The 18629-nt window shown below is 40.3% G+C and overlaps 1 protein-coding gene across 1 annotated transcript; it reads right to left on the bottom strand.

The window, feature by feature from the left end:
• LOC127292257 (putative F-box protein At3g10240) lies at nucleotides 1-2292 on the bottom strand. The gene is made up of 2 exons (XM_051321620.2): nucleotides 2105-2292; nucleotides 1-1465 (listed from the first exon to the last, which is right to left on the bottom strand). The coding sequence occupies exon 2, from the start codon at nucleotides 1416-1418 to the stop codon at nucleotides 297-299; it is 1122 nt and encodes a 373-aa protein (XP_051177580.1). The 5' UTR covers nucleotides 1419-1465; nucleotides 2105-2292; the 3' UTR covers nucleotides 1-296.
• Between the last annotated feature and the right edge of the window lie 16337 nt (nucleotides 2293-18629).

Raw genomic sequence — 18629 nt, 5'->3', positions numbered from 1 at the left:
TGAGCAAGCAATTCCACCCATGTGGCCAGAGTATTTATTCATGTCTCCGCACATGTTAATAACATCAAGGCAACAATGTTAATCAATCTGCAGTTAAGTTTTTCCCCATATTAATCAAGCATAGATTTGATCAGAGTTGACAGGCAGAAAAGGCAGCTACAGTACCTTCCAGACAAATGGCACACAAAGCGAACAATCTAGATATTTGGTCCAGCTAATGCAGAGAAGATGCTTAGAAAGTATAGCATCCACAGTAGCATAATATACATAGTATAAACTTCACATCTTGAGCCCCTTCAACCCCTAATTAAAGCTGGAAACTTGCAGTAGTACGGCACATAGAATATACGTCGATACAGCTCACCGAACCTTGGAATCTTCATCATCTCTGAGGCTTTTCCGGTACTGATGCTGAATGAGATTATCTTGTCAGTAACTTTGTCAACAAGGATAACCAGATCCCTCTCCAAGTCAAAAGCCTGGATGTCAAAATCAAAGCACAAAAATCCTTCACGGTTACTGCAGAGCGACAAGTCCCTCCCGAATACGCCGTTCATGCTTAGGCGATGCTTCACCACCCACCTGTCAGGGCCTTCCAAACTCCAAATCCGCATCTTACAGCCGTGCAGTTCCTGTTGTGCGTAGCATAAGACCCCCGATGACACGCACAAACACCCATCACAACAATCAAACATGTCTGGCCCATTTGGAAATCCTGGCAGGTGAATGATCCTCTGATTGAGCCAATGTGTACCTGTGTCAGGTGCATCGATTGCCAGCAGGATATGCTCACATACATGGCTCACATACAACACTCCGTTTAGGAAGCGCTCGGTACTATAAAATCCAGAGTCCCTTTCCCAGTGACAACCATGCCATGTGGAATCCTTCGAGAAAAATATCTTAACTTCAGTGGAGTATTCACCATATAGGGAAGAAACTGACTGAAAGGTGAAGACAATGAAGTGTTGGGACCATGATGGATCAAAGCATAACATGAGGTCATACTCAGAGTCTGCCGGTCCAGGTTGAGTATTTGGAAGTGACATCCACTCTTCAGTTGCTGGATTGCACACAATAACGTGGGATATGTCGGCAAGATATGTTGTAATACCACCATGATAACAAAGAAGTAGGCCATTGCTGCAACTCATAAGTTCTAGGTACTCATAACATGGCACAAAGCTGAGTGTCGTGTCAATTTCTTTGTCACTTGAGGGAAGTTCAGCGAGATGGATGCCAGTGCCATCCTCAGGTATTTGGTAGAGTATACCAACAGGACTTCTTGGAAACTTCTGGCGGTGGTGTGGATCAGATGATAACGTAAGCCAAGACTTGCAGACACATTTGAAGCGGCAAAAGGACTTCAGTGGCAGCCGAGACAAAATCTCCACCACCAGATCATCAGTTAACGACATGGCTGCCCGTGTTCCAAATCTCTCCACTTTCCACAGCAAACCCTTATCTACATTAAAAAAAAAAGACAAGTAAAAACTGATATAAAACGAAGAAACATAAAAAAGTTGTATCCATTAGAACTGGCTGAGAAACTGTAAAAGTAACAATACCCAAAACAATACAAGAAAAGCCAAGCCAAATCAATGGATTCAAACTCAAAACATCATCATGCCATAAATGATAATCATTCCCGTCATGCTCAGCAACTCATACTCAAGTTAAACAAATACTACCAGTAACTACAATAATATACAAGTGTGACTGCTATTTGAACTGAAATCACATCCAACTTTTACTGCAGAAACTGAGAATGCACATTCCCTTTTATCAATTTGTGGTCAACACCAGACTTGGCAACTGAGTACAACCATATGTAGCCTATGCCGCTTGCGGGATTCACTATTTTACAGCAACAGAAAAAACAAAGGAATACTGTTGTTTCACAATAAATCAGCATCAATGGGGTACAATTGTACACTCTGGAATTACGATCCTAACGACTTGTTAGCGGCATAGAATGATTAAGTCAATTTCTACAGGAGACAAGGCCAGAGAAATTGTGAAGAACCAGGGTCCATCTGCACGAGTTCGGATGAGAAACAGCAACCGAGGAGGAAAAGAAAGAATCGGAATGCTGAGAACTCACCTCCTGCTGGGGGCTCCGGTCTTCGGCGAAGCCGCAAGCACGAGCGGTGCCGTGGAGGAAGAGGGTCAGCGACACGGGGAGCTCGATGTTGCGGGAAGCGGCGGCCGGGCCGGAGATTGGGTCTCCGGTGAAGAGAGTGGAAGAGGGGCGGCGGCGGTTTTGCGCCGAGGGTGCTGGCTGTAGCTAAAGCAGAGACTCGTATTGGGCTGGGCCGTTTCCCTCGACCAGCCCTAATCGTGTGCGAAAGTACGGGGTTTTTTCGACCAGAAAAGTTATTCGAGGTCTAAAAAACGTTTACGACCATTTGCTCAAGTGGCTGTAAAAAACAACCTTAGAATATACCCTTTTCAGGTGACTAGTACAGATGCCCGTTGTTACGGGTCTTTAAGTTTTATTTCTCGATGTACATATATAATTTATATTTCTTAAAATGCATAATTTTTTTTGGAATTGGTTAATCTATTTCGAAAATATAATATTTTTTTGCAAAATAATGAACATTTTTTGACTGTCCGTGAACAATTATTGGACAACATGAACATTTTTTTTCTATTTTTGTTACAAGCGAGCAACTTTTAGCACATGACTTTTTCATTATTTATTATTTAAAAATTAGTGAAATATTAAAATTTGAGATTCACCGTGAACGGTTATTGAAAGATAATTTTTTTAATTTATTTCTTTTAGACAAACAAACATAATGCATCAACTTAAACCGTGACCGGCCAAGGCGGATGCCCGGGTGCGGCGGAGATCGAAGGCAGGAGGGGCCACCGCCGCGGCAAAGCAGAAGCGGAAGGCAACCATCCCCTGTGGTCACCCTCCACCGTGTGATTCCTCTAGCTCCCCGCCCGTGTTTGTTACCCTCTTTGACGGCGGCGGCCACGCTTGATGAATCTATATACGCAATTTTGTCCCCGTCTTGGTTTTTATGCCTGCAATTTTCGTTATTTAAACCTTCGCTACGTCGCATCTATAGTTCGTTCGTTCACATGCTAGAGTCCAACGCAATCTATGTCAAGACATCTCGGCTGCCCCCCTTCAGCGATGAAGGAGACGAGGTAGAAGAGGTGGAGTAAGGAGGCCTCGGCTGCTGCATCCGGCATTTTAGTTGTGAATATCTAACAAATTTTAAAATAACTTCACAACTGGAAAGCCTTAAAGGGAACTATGTTTCCTCTCTTTCTTTATTTTAAGCGTAGCATTACAGTTGAGCCATCAACTCATTACAAACTCCTAACTTGATATACGTATGAAAGGATCTAGATATAATACAATATTGTACGAACTCCAAAATGCGTCAAGATGTAAAATGATACATGTCAGATTTCTTCTCTTACACACTTTTCTTTTTTCTTTCAATCACACATAACTTTGGATTGAACTAACCCACAAAAAAGCAATAACCAAACACAAGTTACTCTTGAATAAGTTTTTGCACGAACAACTTACACTATATTAGGCAAAGCAACTTGTCATCGGGTCGTTTACAAAAACATAAGATCTTCCAAAATATATTAGATCAGTCTTGTGAGCCATCATTTTAAACACAGAAGGTGGGGCTAGGTGGAGTCCCATGCCACTGATGTTCAGCCACACCCTTAATCACCAGATACACCAGGAATTGCGACGGGTTGCTCTGAATCGGCGCCTTGGTGGGTTTCTTCCACTGTGGTGCGCCGCGACCGAGTCGAGATATCCTCCTCTAGCCCATCCCTGACTTGGCGGGTTACCCCATCCTCTATGATATAATCACAAGCCGCCGTCTCCTTCCGGAGGATCCGCCCACCCTCAAGCACCACCACTACCATGCCTCAGTCTGGCCTCCACCACCAATGACCGAGTTGTCTTCCTTACGCACTCTCCAGTTTCCCCGGCCCCTTCTCTGACTTCTTGCTGAGCATGCGGAGCACCCCTTTTCTTGTTCATGTAACAAAATAAAAACCAATTGAAGCAACATGAATAATCAATAGATTTTATAGGTGAAGGTGCAAACAGAGTGGTACATACTACATACAGTTGTTATCTCCCTGAAAAAAATCATCATGGAGAGATTATATGTCATGTTCTCCAGCTCCACGTAAACAGTGCAACATCAAGAAATTCAAGCTCATCCATCAATTCTCATCCAACTCCATCGTGTCTCCCTGATATGATGCCCTACAGGGAATTGATAGATACATCAATATAAGCAACAAGGAAGCATCTTATTAAGAATGCAGCAGAGATGTTATAGTTTCAGGTCACATTGAACTATATTGAAATGATGCAATACACCAAAGCTTCTGATAACATTCAAACTATAGCCTGACAATAAAGGGAAGGTCCCATGTCAATGACGCTTTGTTTGTGATCATGATACAAGTTAAAGAAGCAATTGGGTGGTTAGAACTTAATTGGAATCTGTAGCTAGTTTGAAGGGTGGGCTTCTCCGATTTTGTTGGTGCTCAACTAATTGTAGAGGATTGGAGAACATGAGTTGTATTTGAATTATTTTACTCCAAGTCCAAAACTGTGAAAAAAGAAAGAAACCATGCTAACGAATTATGTCTACTCGGTGAACATCAAATTACTTTAAAACATCATTGAATTATTCATACCAATGAGAATAAAGTGGGCTTTGGCATCTACAATAAAGAATCGGTACACATCTGCAAGTGATCTGCTCAGCTGTTCACCTTATATAACTGACCACACCCAAAGTCAATTTAATTTATCTACCCAACTACAATGGACACTGAACCAAATGGAATAATATAACCTTGGATGTGTTTGGGTCCTAGTGTAGGAGCTTTCTATCCTTCCATTGGTTTGGAGGTCTTGAGATATAGCATGCTCACCTAATAACTGGTAAAAAGATAATATAATTAGCCTGGATTATGGAAGTATGTCAGCAAATGGCAACGTGTCCACAGATAAGTGAAAATTAAGTTGCGGTACTTCATTTTACCCACAACATCCAAGAGGTAGCCAGTAGATGCACTTCTTCTGGTGAATATAATATAGTAATATGTGTTCAGTCTTCCATTTTCATGAGACGGCAAATTTTAGAGGTTACCTGTTGTCTGCTTCTTCTCGATGTGGCTATCTTACAGACTACTTTAGTGTATAGTAATTACAACCTAACACCTTTGCTCATATCATAAGTAGACCTAGCATGGTTACAGTGATCCTATATAGATAACCCTCCTGTGACAGTGATCGCATATAGATAACCGTCCTGATTGACATTTGCTAATCTATGTGTTACAGTGAAGGTACACATGATTCTTGAACAGATAGAATATAAATGTTATACCATACGACAATATATATAACAGCATAAACTTGTTTTATTGTTCTCTTTCTCAACAATTTGTAAGTAACAATTGAACACAATATATGAACATATATTTTCGCATTGAATTCCACTAAGTATATGAACATGGATGCTCACCTGTTGAGATGGTGGCGCCCTTGGCTTTGATCTCAATAATCTTCTGGATAATGATATCACTGAGTGTCGACTTGGAAAAGTTGATATGAAAAGGTAGCGAGGGTACCCATCCTCTTGCCAATCACTATCTATCAATAAGCAAAATCATCAAATTCGCATCAGTCAGACAACACCAAAAAACATTACAATGAGCATATGTTTGATAAAAATTTCGCAGTTGTCAAATCGAGTCATTTCAGATCTGGTAGAAGAAAAACAAAGCTACAACCTGACATACATAACCTAATATACTTGATCAAATCTGTAGCATGAATACCTTTGAATCCAGATTCCAGCACAAGAAGAGGCATAAGAAAAAATATCAGTTGATTCGTTCTGATGTAGTGGCAGAATAGGGAACAACTTCGTTCTTTTTAAGTAGTGTAGATGTAGATGTAAATACAACTTGTACTCCGCATTTGTCTCAACCAACAAAATTTTCTACCAATTTCAAAAAATATCATCTATACATTTTCCTTGAAAGAAATAAAAATTAAAGTAATACTAAAAGCTAATTTTGCTGACTATGAGCAGGGCAATGGCTATTCAAACAAAAGTTACCACTATAAACTATGATTGAAAGCAATGTGGTGAAGAGGTTTTTTTACGTGATTGCCATGATGTAGACTTCGGTTTCAATTGTGTGTTCAACATCACATCTTTTCCTCTTGCGTTCATCTCAAACTCGACTCAACTTCCACTACTGTAACCTAGCATTAGCTATGTGATTTCACGCCACCTCGTCGTGGCAATGCTAGTGTGGCGTTGAGGATCACGATTCTTCAAGGTTATGGATGGACCATTGTACGTACGACATTCCTAGCACGTGCACGCATCAGCCTTAACATACCACACGCTCCTAAGATGTAAGGCCAACGGGTCGACATAAATGGACCAAAAGCGTACATTTGTGTTGCGCTCTAGCAGTTAGACGCAAAATGACTGCAACGTCCATGTAAACCTGGTCTAAATATGCGGCAGAAATATGGGTTCACGCGTCCGTTTTGGTCTGATTGACCCCTCTATCCTCCTTTAATGCAGGACAGATCCATGTGCTGACTAATGATGGCCACACAAAAGACATATTTTTCTCACACCTCATTAATTACTGCATGGCAGAGTCCTTGCGGTCAAAAAATCCTTCCCCGTCGTTGGTGAAGAGGCAGACGCATACAAATATGTGACGAATTTTCTTGTCCGCATCTAACGCAAACGGACATAAATTATGCTCGAAATGCGTCACCCCGTTGGAGATGCCCTAACAAGGAGGTGTCAATATGGCCGGTCTGGATTTTCCCCACCCTTATGAGTAGCTGATACGTCTCCAACGTATCTATAATTTCTGATGTTTCATGCTTGTTTTATGACAATACCTACACGTTTTGTTCACACTTTATATCGTTTTGATGCGTTTTCCGGAACTAACCTATTGACAAGATGCCGAAGTGTCAGTTCCTGTTTTCTGCTGTTTTTGGTTTCAGAAATCCTAGTAAGGAAATATTCTCGGAATTGGACGAAATCAACGCCCGGAACCTTATTATTCCCGGAAGCTTCCAGAGAGCCAGAGAGGGACCAGAGGAGAGCCACAGGGCCACCACACAGCGTGGCGGCGCGGCCCAAGGGGGGGCGCGCCCCCCTATTGTCTAGCCCCACCAGGACCCCTCCGAGGCTGCCCTTCCGCCTACTTAAGGACTCCGTCGCGAAAACCCTAGACGAATAAGCCACGGTACAAGAAACCTTCCAGAGCCGCCGCCATCACGAAGCCAAGATCTGGGGGACGGGAGTCTCTGTTCCGGCACGCCGCCGGGATGGGGAAGTGCCCCCGGAAGGCATCTCCATCGACATCACCGCCATCTTCATCACCGCTGCTGTCTCCCATGAGGAGGGAGTAGTTCTCCATCGAGGCTAAGGGTTGTACCGGTAGCTATGTGGTTAATCTCTCTCCCATGTACTTCAATACAATGATCTCATGAGCTGCCTTACATGATTGAGATTCATATGATGATCTTTGTATCACTATTAATCTATGTGCTACTCTAGTGATGTTATTAAAGTACTCTATTCCTCCTACATGATGTAATGGTGACAGTGTGTGCATCATGTAGTACTTGGCGTAGTTTATGATTGTAATCTCTTGTAGATTATGGAGCTAACTATTACTATGATAGTATTGATGTGATCTATTCCTTCTTTCATAGTCTGTCGGTGACGGTGTGCATGCTATGTTAGTACTTGGTATAATTGCGTTGGTCTATCATGCACTCTAAGGTTATATAAATATGAACATCGAATGTTGTGGAGCTTGTTAACTCCGGCATTGAGGTGCTCTTGTAGCCCTACACAATTAATGATGTTCATCATCCAACAAGAGAGTGTAGAGTGGTTTTATTATGTGATCAATGTTGAGAGTGTCCACTAGTGAAAGTATGATCCCTAGGCCTTGTTTTCAAATACTGCAATCATCGCTTATTTATTGTTCTACTGCATCTTTACTTCCTGCAATATTACTATCATCAACTGCACGCCAGCAAGCTATTTTCTAGCGCCGTTACTACTGCTCATATTCATTCATACCACTTGTATTTCACTATCTCTTCGCCGAACTAGTGTACATATACATCTGACAAGTGTATTAGATGTGTTGGGGACACAAGAGACTTCTTGTATCGTGATTGCAGGGTTGCTTGAGAGGGATATCTTTGACCTCTTCCTCCCTGAGTTCGATAAACCTTGGGTGATCCACTTAAGGAAAAACTTGCTGCTGTTCTACAAACCTTTTCTCTTGGAGGCCCAACACTGTCTACAGGAATAGAAGCGTGAGTAGACATCAAGCTATTTTCTGGCGCCGTTACCGGGGAGGAAAGGTGAAAGACACTCACACTCCGGTCCCAGGTAACTAAGTTATTTTCTGGCGCCGTTGTAAGTGCTCGAAGCTATTTCCTTTAGATCCTGCAATTGCATCTTTTTGTTTCTTGTTTTTCACTAGTTAGGCATAATGGAAAGCAACTATGAGCTTTTTAATCTATTTCTAGAGTTAAGACATGGATTGTTTGATGCGAAAATTAAAAAACCTATTTTGCATGCTAGTAGTAATGATATTAGTATGAACGCTTTGAACACCATTGTTGCTAATGATATGGAAAATTCTAAGCTTGGGGAAGCTGGTTTTGATGAGCATGATATTTTTAGTCCCACAAGCATGGAGGAAAAAATTTACTTTGATAATACTTTGCCTCCCATTTATGATGATTATAATGATAGTGGTCTTTTGGTGCCACCTACTATGGAGAGTAAATTTTATTATGATTATACTATGCCTCCTACACTTGATGAGAATAATAATGATAGCTACTTTGTTGAATTTGCTCCCACTACAATTAATAAGAATGACTATGCTTATGTTGGGAGTAGTAATAATTTTATGCATGAGACTCATGATAAGAATGTTTCATTTGATAGTTATATTGTTGAGTTTGTTCATGATGCTACTGAAAATCTTTATGAGAGAGGAAAATATGGTTGTAGAAATTTTCATGTTACTAAAACACCTCTCTATATGCTGAAATTTTTGAAGCTACACTTGTTTTATCTTCCTATGCTTGTCACTTTGCTCTTCATGAATTTGTTACTTACAAGATTCCTTTTCATAGGAAGTGGGTTAGACTTAAATGTGTTTTGAATTTGCTTCTTGATGCTCTCTTTTGCTTCAACTCTTATTTCTTGGGAGTGCATTATTAAAATTACTGAGCTCATCTTAATGGCTATAAAGAAAGCACTTCTTGGGAGATAACCCATGTTTTTATTTTGCTACTGTTTTGTTGTGTCTTGGAAGTTGTTACTACTGTAGCAACCTCTCCTTATCTTTATTTTATTGCATTGTTGTGCCAAGTGAAGTCTCTAATAGAGGGTTGATACTAGATTTGGATTACTGCGCAGAAACAGATTTCTTGCTGTCACGAATTTGGGCAGGGTTCTCTGTAGGTAACTCAGAAAAATCTGCCAATTTACGTGAGTGATCCTCAGATATGTAAGCAGCTTTCATTCAATTTGAGCATTTTCATCTGAGCAAGTCTGGTGCCCCAGAAAAATTCGTCTTTACGGACTGTTCTGTTTTGACAGATTCTACCTTTTATTTCGCATTGCCTCTTTCGCTGTGTTGAATGGATTTATTTGTTCCATTAACTTCCAGTAGCCTTGGGCAATGTCCAGAAGTGTTAAAAATGATTGTGTCACCTCTGAACATGTGAATTTCCGATTATGCACTAGCCCTCTAATGAGTTTGTTTTGAGTTTGGTGTGGAGGAAGTTTTCAAGGGTCAAGAGAGGAGGATGATATATGATTAAGAAGAGTGAAAAGTCTAAGCTTGGGGATGTCCCCGTGGTTCATCCCTGCATATTTCAAAAAGACTCAAGCGTGTAAGCTTGGGGATGCCCTTCTTCATCAACAACTTATCAGGTCACTTCTCTTGAAACTATATTTTTATTCGGTCACATCTTATGTACTTTACTTGGAGCGTCTGTTTGTTTTTATTTTTGTTTTGTTTGAATAAATTCATGCTTGTGTGGGAGAGAGACACGCTCCGCTGGTTCATATGAACACATGTGTTCTTAGCTTTATTCTTAATGTTCATGGCGAAGGTTGAAACTGCTTCGTTCATTGTTATATGGTTGGAAACAGAAAATGCTACATGTGGTAAATTAGTATATGGTCTTGAATAAGTTGATACTTGGCAATTGTTGTGCTCAAATAGATCATGTTTAAGCTCTTGCATCATATACTTTGCACCTATTAGTGAAGAAATACTGTAGAGCTTGTTGACATTTGGTTTGCATGATTGGTCTCTCTAAGGTTTAGATATTTTCTGGTAAGGGTTTGAGCAACAAGGAGGACGGTGTAGAATTTTATAATGCTTGCAATATGTTCTTATGTGAGTTTTGATGTACCGTTTCATACTTGTGTTTGCTTCAAACAACCTTGCTAGCCTAAGCCTTGCACTGGGAGGGAATACTTCTCGTGCATCCAAAATCCTTGAGCCAATAACTATGCCATTCCAAAGTAAATTGCTTGAGTGCTACCTTTAAAATTCCATTCTTTGTCTTTGCAATATATAGCTCATGGGAAAAATAGCTTAAAAACTATTGTGGTATTGAATATGTACTTATGTATCTTATTTCTTATTAAGTTGCTTGTTGAGCGATAACCATGTTCCTGGGGACGCCATCAACTATCCTTTGTTGAATATCATGTGAGTTGCTATGCATGTTCGTCTTGTCTGAAGTAAGGGTGATTTATCATGAGTTGAATGGTTTGAGCATGCATATTGTTAGAGAAGAACATTGGGCCGCTAACTAAAGCCATGATCCATGGTGGAAGTTTCAGTTTTGGACAACAATCCTCAATCTCTTGTGAGAATATTATTTGTTGTTGAATGCTTATGCATTAAAGAGGAGTCCATTATCTGTTGTCTATGTTGTCCCGGTATGGATGTCTAAGTTGAGGATAATCAAAAGCGAGAAATCCAATGCGAGCTTTCTCCTTAGACCTTTGTACAGGCGGCATAGAGGTACCCCTTTGTGATACTTGGTTAAAACATATGTTATGCAATGATAATCCATGTAAATCTAAGCTAATTAGGACAAGGTGCGGGCACTATTGGTAATCTATGCATGAGGCTTGCAACTTATAGGATATCTTATACATAACACATATGCTTTATTACTATCGTTGACAAAATTGTTTCTTGTTTTCAAAATAAAAGCTCTAGTACAAATATAGCAATCCATGATTCCCTCCACAAAGGGCCATTCTTTTACTTTAATGTTGAGTCAGTTTACCTACTTCCTTCCATCTTAGAAGCAAACACTTGTGTCAACTGTGCATTGATTCTTACATACTTGCTTATTGCACTTATTATTTTACTTTATGTTGACAATTATCCATGAGATATGCATGTTGAAAGTTGAAAGCAACCGCTGAAACTTAATCTTCCTTTGTGTTGCCCCAATGCCTTTACTTTGAATCTATTGCTTTATGAGTTAACTCTTATGCAAGACTTATTGATGCTTGTCTTGAAAGTACTATTCATGAAAAGTCTTTGCTATATGATTCAGTTGTTTAATCATTGTCTTTACCATTGCTTTAAATCACTTCATTCATCTCATATGCTTTACAATAGTATGATCAAGATTATGTTGGTAGCATGTCACTTCAGAAATTATCTTTGTTATCGCTTACCTACTCGAGGACGAGTAGGAACTAAGCTTGGGGATGCTGATACGTCTCCAACGTATCTATAATTTCTGATGTTCCATGCTTGTTTTATGACAATACCTACATGTTTTGTTCACACTTTATATCGTTTTGATGCATTTTCCGGAACTAACCTATTGACAAGATGCCGAAGTGCCAGTTCCTGTTTTCTGTTGTTTTTGGTTTCAGAAATCCTAGTAAGGAAATATTCTCGAAATTGGACGAAATCAACGCCCAGAACCTTATTTTTCCCGGAAGCTGATGACCCACAAGTATAGGGGGTGTATCGTAGTATTTTCGATAAGTAAGAATGTCGATCCCAACGAGGAGCAGAAGGTGTTGACAAGCAGTTTCGATGAAGGATTCACTGTAAATGCTCACAGACAAGTATTCAGGGAGTTTTGATGTAGCAGATGAATAAAGTACGAGTAAGTAAAGTGCGAGAGAAATAATTGCAGCGAGTGGCCCAATCCTTTTTAGCACAAAGGACAAGCCGGGTTGTTTACTTATAATGACCAAACGTTCTTGAGGACACACGGGAATTTAGTCTAGTGCTTTCGCTTCATACAGCTGATTAATCTTCATTGTTTTGATAAGTGTTGTGTGGGTGAACCTATGCTAATGCACCACCCTTCCTAGGACTAATACATACTTGTGATTATACCCCTTGCAAGCATCCGCAACTACAAAAAAGTAATTAAGATAAATCTAACCACAACCTTAAACTCTGAGATCCTGCTATCCCTCCTGCATCGATATACCAACGGGGGTTCAGGTTTCTGTCACTCCGGCAACCCCGCAATTGGCAAACGAGTACAAGATGTATTCCCCTAGGCCCATAAAGGTGAAGTATCATGTAGTCGACGTTCACATGACACCACTAGAAGAATAACACCACAACTTAAATATCATAACATTGAATATTACTCAACCATAATTCACTACTAACATTTAGACTTCACCCATGTCCTCAAGAACTAAATGAACTACTCACGAGACATCATATGGAACATGATCAGAGGTGATATGATGATGAATAACAATCTGAACATAAACCTTGGTTCAATGGTTTCACTCAATAGCATCAATAACAAGTAGAAATCAATACCGGGAGAGTTTCCCCTATCAAACAATCAAGATCCAACCCAAATTGTTACAGCGGTGACGAGGTGCAGCGGTGGAGACGGCGGTGATGATGATGGAGATGATGGTGATGGTGATGGAGATGATGTCCAGCTCGATGACGGTGACGATGGCGTCGATTTCCCCCTCCGCGAGGGAATTTTCCCGGCAGATTTCAGCCTGCCGGAGAGCTCTTTTCTCTCTGGTGTTTTCCGCCCCGCAGAGGCGGTTGTGACTCTTCGCGACTATCCTCTGGAGCTTAGGTTTTCGGGACGAAGATGTACGCGAAGGAGAGGAGGCCAGAGGGGGCTGTGGGCCCCCTCCCCACAAGGCGGCGCGGCCAGGCCTTGGCCCGCGCCGGCCTGTGAGGTGGGCCCATGGCGGCCCTCCTTGGCTTCTCCTTCTGGCTCCCTTCATCTTCTGGAAAAATAGGATTTTCCATATAATTTCCGTCAATTGTTGGTCTTCCGAAATATTGCATTCTAACGCCGCTTTTTCCAGCAGAATCCTGACTCCGGTGCGCGATCCTCCAATAATCATGAAACATGCAAAATAGATGAAATAACATAAGTATTACCTCTAAATATGAAATATATCAATGAATAACAGCAAATTATGATACAAAATAGTGATGCAAAATGGACGTATCAACTCCCCCCAAGCTTAGACTTCGCTTGTCCCCAAGTGAAACTGAACTCGGTAAACAGGACCACATGTTTATGGAGTGAAGAGTCGATAAATAAAATACGGACAAGAAGCATCATATTAATTCAGACAAGACATTCTAGTGAACAACTTCCTCATATAATCCAACTTGAAATAAGTAGAAGGTAATCAAAAATAAAGGTGCATAAGAAATCATAATTGGTAATGGCAAACTTCGTTCTTGGTCAGAGAACAATTAACAGATTGTACTTACCTATCGAGCAGCGCTCTCATGTTAAAGTTTATATGGCACAACTTGCATACTCAATCATAATAATCTCTCATAATCATTGATAACTTTCAAAGCTATATTCATTCGGATAAAACTTGTACTAAACAAGGAAGAGTAAAAGACATGATGAAATAGATCACAATATAAATGGTTTGATCACAACAACTCAAATGCTTGCTTGAGATGGAGGGAAATAGGTTTACTGACTCAACATAAAGTAAAAGACAGGCCCTTCGCAGAGGGAAGCAGGGATTAAATCATGTGCTACAGCTTTTTCTGTTTTCAAATCATATAAAGAGAATAAAAGTAACATTTTGAGAGGTGTTTGTTGTTGTCAACGACTGGTAGCGGGTACTCTAACCCCCTTGCCAGACAAACTCTCGAAGAGCGGCTCCCATAAAGTTTTATTTTTGGGTGGCACTCCTTCCAACCTTTGCTTTCACAAACCATGGCTAACCGAATCCTCGGGTGCCTGCCAACAATCTCATTCCATGAAGGAGTGCCTTTTATTTTAGTTTTATTTAGATGACACTCCTCCCCACCTTTGCTTTCTCAAGCCATGGCTAACCGAATCCTCGGGTGCCATCCAACAATCACATACCATGGAGGAGTATCTATTTTTGTAAAATTATAAAGGTTAATTAATTTGGGACTGGGAATCCCATTGCCAGCTCTTTTTGCAAAATTATTGGATAAGCGGATAAAGCCACTAGTCCATTGGTGAAAGTTGCCCAACAAGATTGAAAGATAAAACACCACGTACTTCCTCATGAGCTATAAAACATTGACACAAATAAAGGATGATAAATTTTGAATTGTTTAAAGGTAGCACACGAAGTATTTACTTGGAATGGCAGAAAATACCATGTAGTAGGTAGTTATGGTGGACACAAATGGCATAGGTTTGGGTTAAAGTTTGGATGCACGAGAAGCATTCCCTCTCAGTACAGGTTTTTGGCTAGCAAGGTTAATTAGCAAGCATAAGAGTTGAGGGAAACAAACAAATATACATGTGATAGAAACAATCATGCATCTTCCTTGTAAGCACAAACAATTTTAACTTCAGAATAAGAAGCTAAGAACTAACAAGAAAGAAAGACAATGAAACAACTATATATATTTCTCTTTTCTACTTAAACCTCAAAGTGTTGTTGCTATTGACCAATGCTAAGTTTGCCAAAACCAAACAGATTTACTCAATGCTCCCAAAGTGATACCAATACTAATAACAAGATCAATCATATAATAGAGATTGCAAACTAAAATAAGATGTGCAATATGTAAATGATAAGACTTCTCATTAATATTCCATAACGATAACTCACACCAAGGGATACATAGACAACCAACTAAGGAGAGATACTTCCACACTGCAACCTATTTTATATGATAACTTCCCTACTCATGATATGACACTACTTGATAGTAAAAAGTAAAAGGTAGTGATGATGTGATACCGCGGCACTCCCCAAGCTTGGAACAAACCAAGGGGATGCCAATACCGATGATGAATTACTCCTTCGGCGGTGGTGGTGATGCGTTCTTGACAAGCTTCTCAACAAGCTCCTGAAGCTCATCAATCTTGTACATGAGGTTGCGGATCATCTCCGAATTGTGCTCGACGCGGCTAAGAAGTATGTCCGACGGCGAGTCCCAACTCTTGGAGTTATTCCCCCACTCTTCAGCTTCAGGCTTCATCCTTCCTGCAGTGTTAGAACGATCTATATCCCAATTGCTAGGCAATGCTGCCTTGGGAGTCCTTTCAATTTGACTATTGTAAATTAGATTGCGGAAGGGATGGTAAGTGCCTGGAGAAGATGTCTTTGGAGCTAGGTAGTGACGTGGAACCCTTCCTCCAGTGCGAATTCTTGCGCTCCTCTTGGCACTGAAAGGGTTTTCCACCACCTCGATGCTTGCGATGGCAGCACGCGGGTACGCACGCGAGTCTTCCTCCACTTCTTCTTCATCTTCTTCCTTGACGCTCTCGTCCACCTCTTTCCACTCGGGATCTTGAATATCTTCATCCGAAAGCCCCTTGCCCTTATTGTTGGAGACCATGGTGCTTCTAGATTGAAAACAGATCCTCGCAGAAACAGCTCGAAACAAAACACGTCGAGAAAACGATATACGGACCTCCAGGAGTCCGGGGGATTATATAGCAGGAATTTTTACGACACAAGGAAAGTACCAGGTCGAACCAGAGTCGGAGAGGGGCCACGAGGGACCCATCTCATAGGGCGGCGTGGCCAGGCTGGGGCCCGCGCCGGCCTATGGGGGCACGCCCTCATGCGTCTCCTCCACTCCGTTTCGATCTCGTAATTTTTCATATTTTCCAAAAATAGCAAAAACATTGTTCAGAAAGTAAAACGCGAGCTTTTTATTACTAGTACTGTTACCTATTCAAAGTCGAACTCTGCCGGACTGTCAATTTGTCCTTTGATGAAAGCTTCCGGAGTTTCCACTCGAATAACATCAACATCTTCATTATAAGAATCACCTGAGATATAATGCTTGAGTCTTTGTCCATTCACCACTTGTGAGGCATCGCCTTGGAGAGAACTAATTTTAATCGCCCCTGAACGATATACCTCCTCAACGACATAGGGTCCTTCCCACTTTGAGAGTAATTTCCCTGCAAAGAATCTGAGAGGAGACCGATACAATAGGACTTTATCCCCAACATTAAATTTTCTTTTGATAATTCTTCTATCATGCCATTTCTTAACTCTCTCTTTAAAGAGTTCAGCATTCTCATAAGCTTCACTTCTCCATTCATCTAGAGAACTCAATTGTAGCAATCTTTTCTTACCGGATAGTTTAGGATCTTTATTTAGTTCTCTTACAGCCCAATAAGCTTTGTGCTCTAGTTCTAAAGGTAAATGACAAGCTTTTCCATAAACCATTTTATAAGGTGACATACCCATGGGATTTTTATAAGCAGTTCTATAAGCCCATAGTGCTTCCTTCAATTTACTAGCCCAATTCTTTCTAGATTTATTAACAGTCTTTTGCAAGATAGATTTAATCTCTCTATTTGATAGTTCTACTTGCCCACTAGTTTGAGGATGATAAGCGGAAGCAATTCTATGATTAATACCATATTTAGCAAGAGTTTTTCTAAAACCACCATGAATAAAATGAGAATCTCCATCAGTCATAATATATCTAGGAACTCCAAATCGAGGAAAAATAATATCTAAAAGCATTCTTAGAGAGGTCTCACCATCAGCACTTTTTGTGGGTATGGCTTCCACCCATTTAGTAACATAATCAACAGCGACAAGTATATGAGTGTTACCTTCTGAAGAGGGAAAAGGTCCCATGAAGTCAAATCCCCAACAATCAAATGGTTCAATAACAAGAGTATAATTCATAGGCATTTCATTGCGTCTGGAGATATTACCAACCCTTTGACATTTATCACAAGATAAAATAAACTTCCTTGCATCCTTGAAGAGAGTTGGCCAATAAAAACCCGATTGTAGAACCTTTTGCGCGGTTCTATCTCCGGCGTGATGTCCTCCATAAGCACTACCATGACATTTACTCAATATCTCTTGTTGTTCATATTCGGGAACACATCTTCGCAGAATACCATCCACTCCTTCTTTATATAAGTGTGGGTCATCCCAAAAATAATGCCTCAAGTCATAAAAGAATTTCCTCCTTTGCTGGGCTGAAAAGGTTGGAGGCAAGTACTTGGAAACAATAAAGTTAGCGTAATCAGCATACCAAGGGCTATCTCGCGAGCTCACCTTTATTGCAGCCAATTGTTCATTTGGAAAACTATCATTAACGGGAACATGATCATAAGCAATATTTTCCAATCTAGACAAATTATCAGCAACAGGATTATCAGCACCTTTCCTATCTACAATATGCAAATCAAATTCTTGGAACAGAAGCACCCATCTAATAAGCCTTGGCTTAGCATCTTTCTTTTGCATTAGGTATCTAATTGCAGCATGATCAGTATGAATTGTAACTTTTGAATCAACAATATAAGATCTAAACTTGTCACAAGCAAAGACTACAGCTAACAGTTCTTTTTCAGTTGTAGCATAATTTCTTTGAGCAGCATTAAGAGTTTTACTAGCATAATGAATAACATTCAATTTTTTATCTACTCGCTGTCCAAGAACAGCGCCTACAGCAAAAGCACTAGCATCACACATAATTTCAAAAGGTAAGTTCCAATCAGGAGGTTCAACTATAGGTGCAGTTGTTAAGGCTTTCTTTAGAGTTTCAAAAGCTTCCTTACAATCATCATCAAAAACAAAAGGTACATCTTTTTGAAGAAGATTAGTAAGAGGTTTTGATATCTTAGAAATCTTTAATGAATCTCCTATAAAACCCAGCATGACCAAGAACACTACGAATACCTTTAACATCCCTAGGATAGGGCATCTTCTCAATTGCTTCAACCTTAGCTCTATCAACTTCAATACCCCTCTCAGAAATTTTATGTCCCAATACAATTCCTTCATTAACCATAAAGTGGCATTTCTCCCAATTAAGAACAAGGTTAGTTTCTTCACATCTCTACAAAACTTTATTGAGGTTCCGCAAGCAATTATCAAAAGAATTCCCATAGACCGAAAAATCATCCATGAATACCTCTACAATATTCTCGCAAAAGCCATGAAAAATAGCAGACATGCATCTTTGAAAAGTAGCAGGAGCATTACATAAACCAAAATGCATACGTCTATAAGCATAAGTTCCATAGGGACAAGTGAAAG

Source organism: Lolium perenne, chromosome 4, assembly GCF_019359855.2.
Source record: "Lolium perenne isolate Kyuss_39 chromosome 4, Kyuss_2.0, whole genome shotgun sequence".
NCBI classification, from domain to species: Eukaryota; Viridiplantae; Streptophyta; class Magnoliopsida; order Poales; family Poaceae; genus Lolium; species Lolium perenne.
Note: the sequence above shows the minus strand (reverse complement) of the source record. Positions and strands in the feature narration are given on the sequence as shown.

Coding starts and splice junctions, on each gene's coding strand:
- LOC127292257 (XM_051321620.2), bottom strand. CDS start 1,418: ATGTCGTTAACTGATGATCTGGTGGTGGAGATTTTGTCTCGGCTGCCA.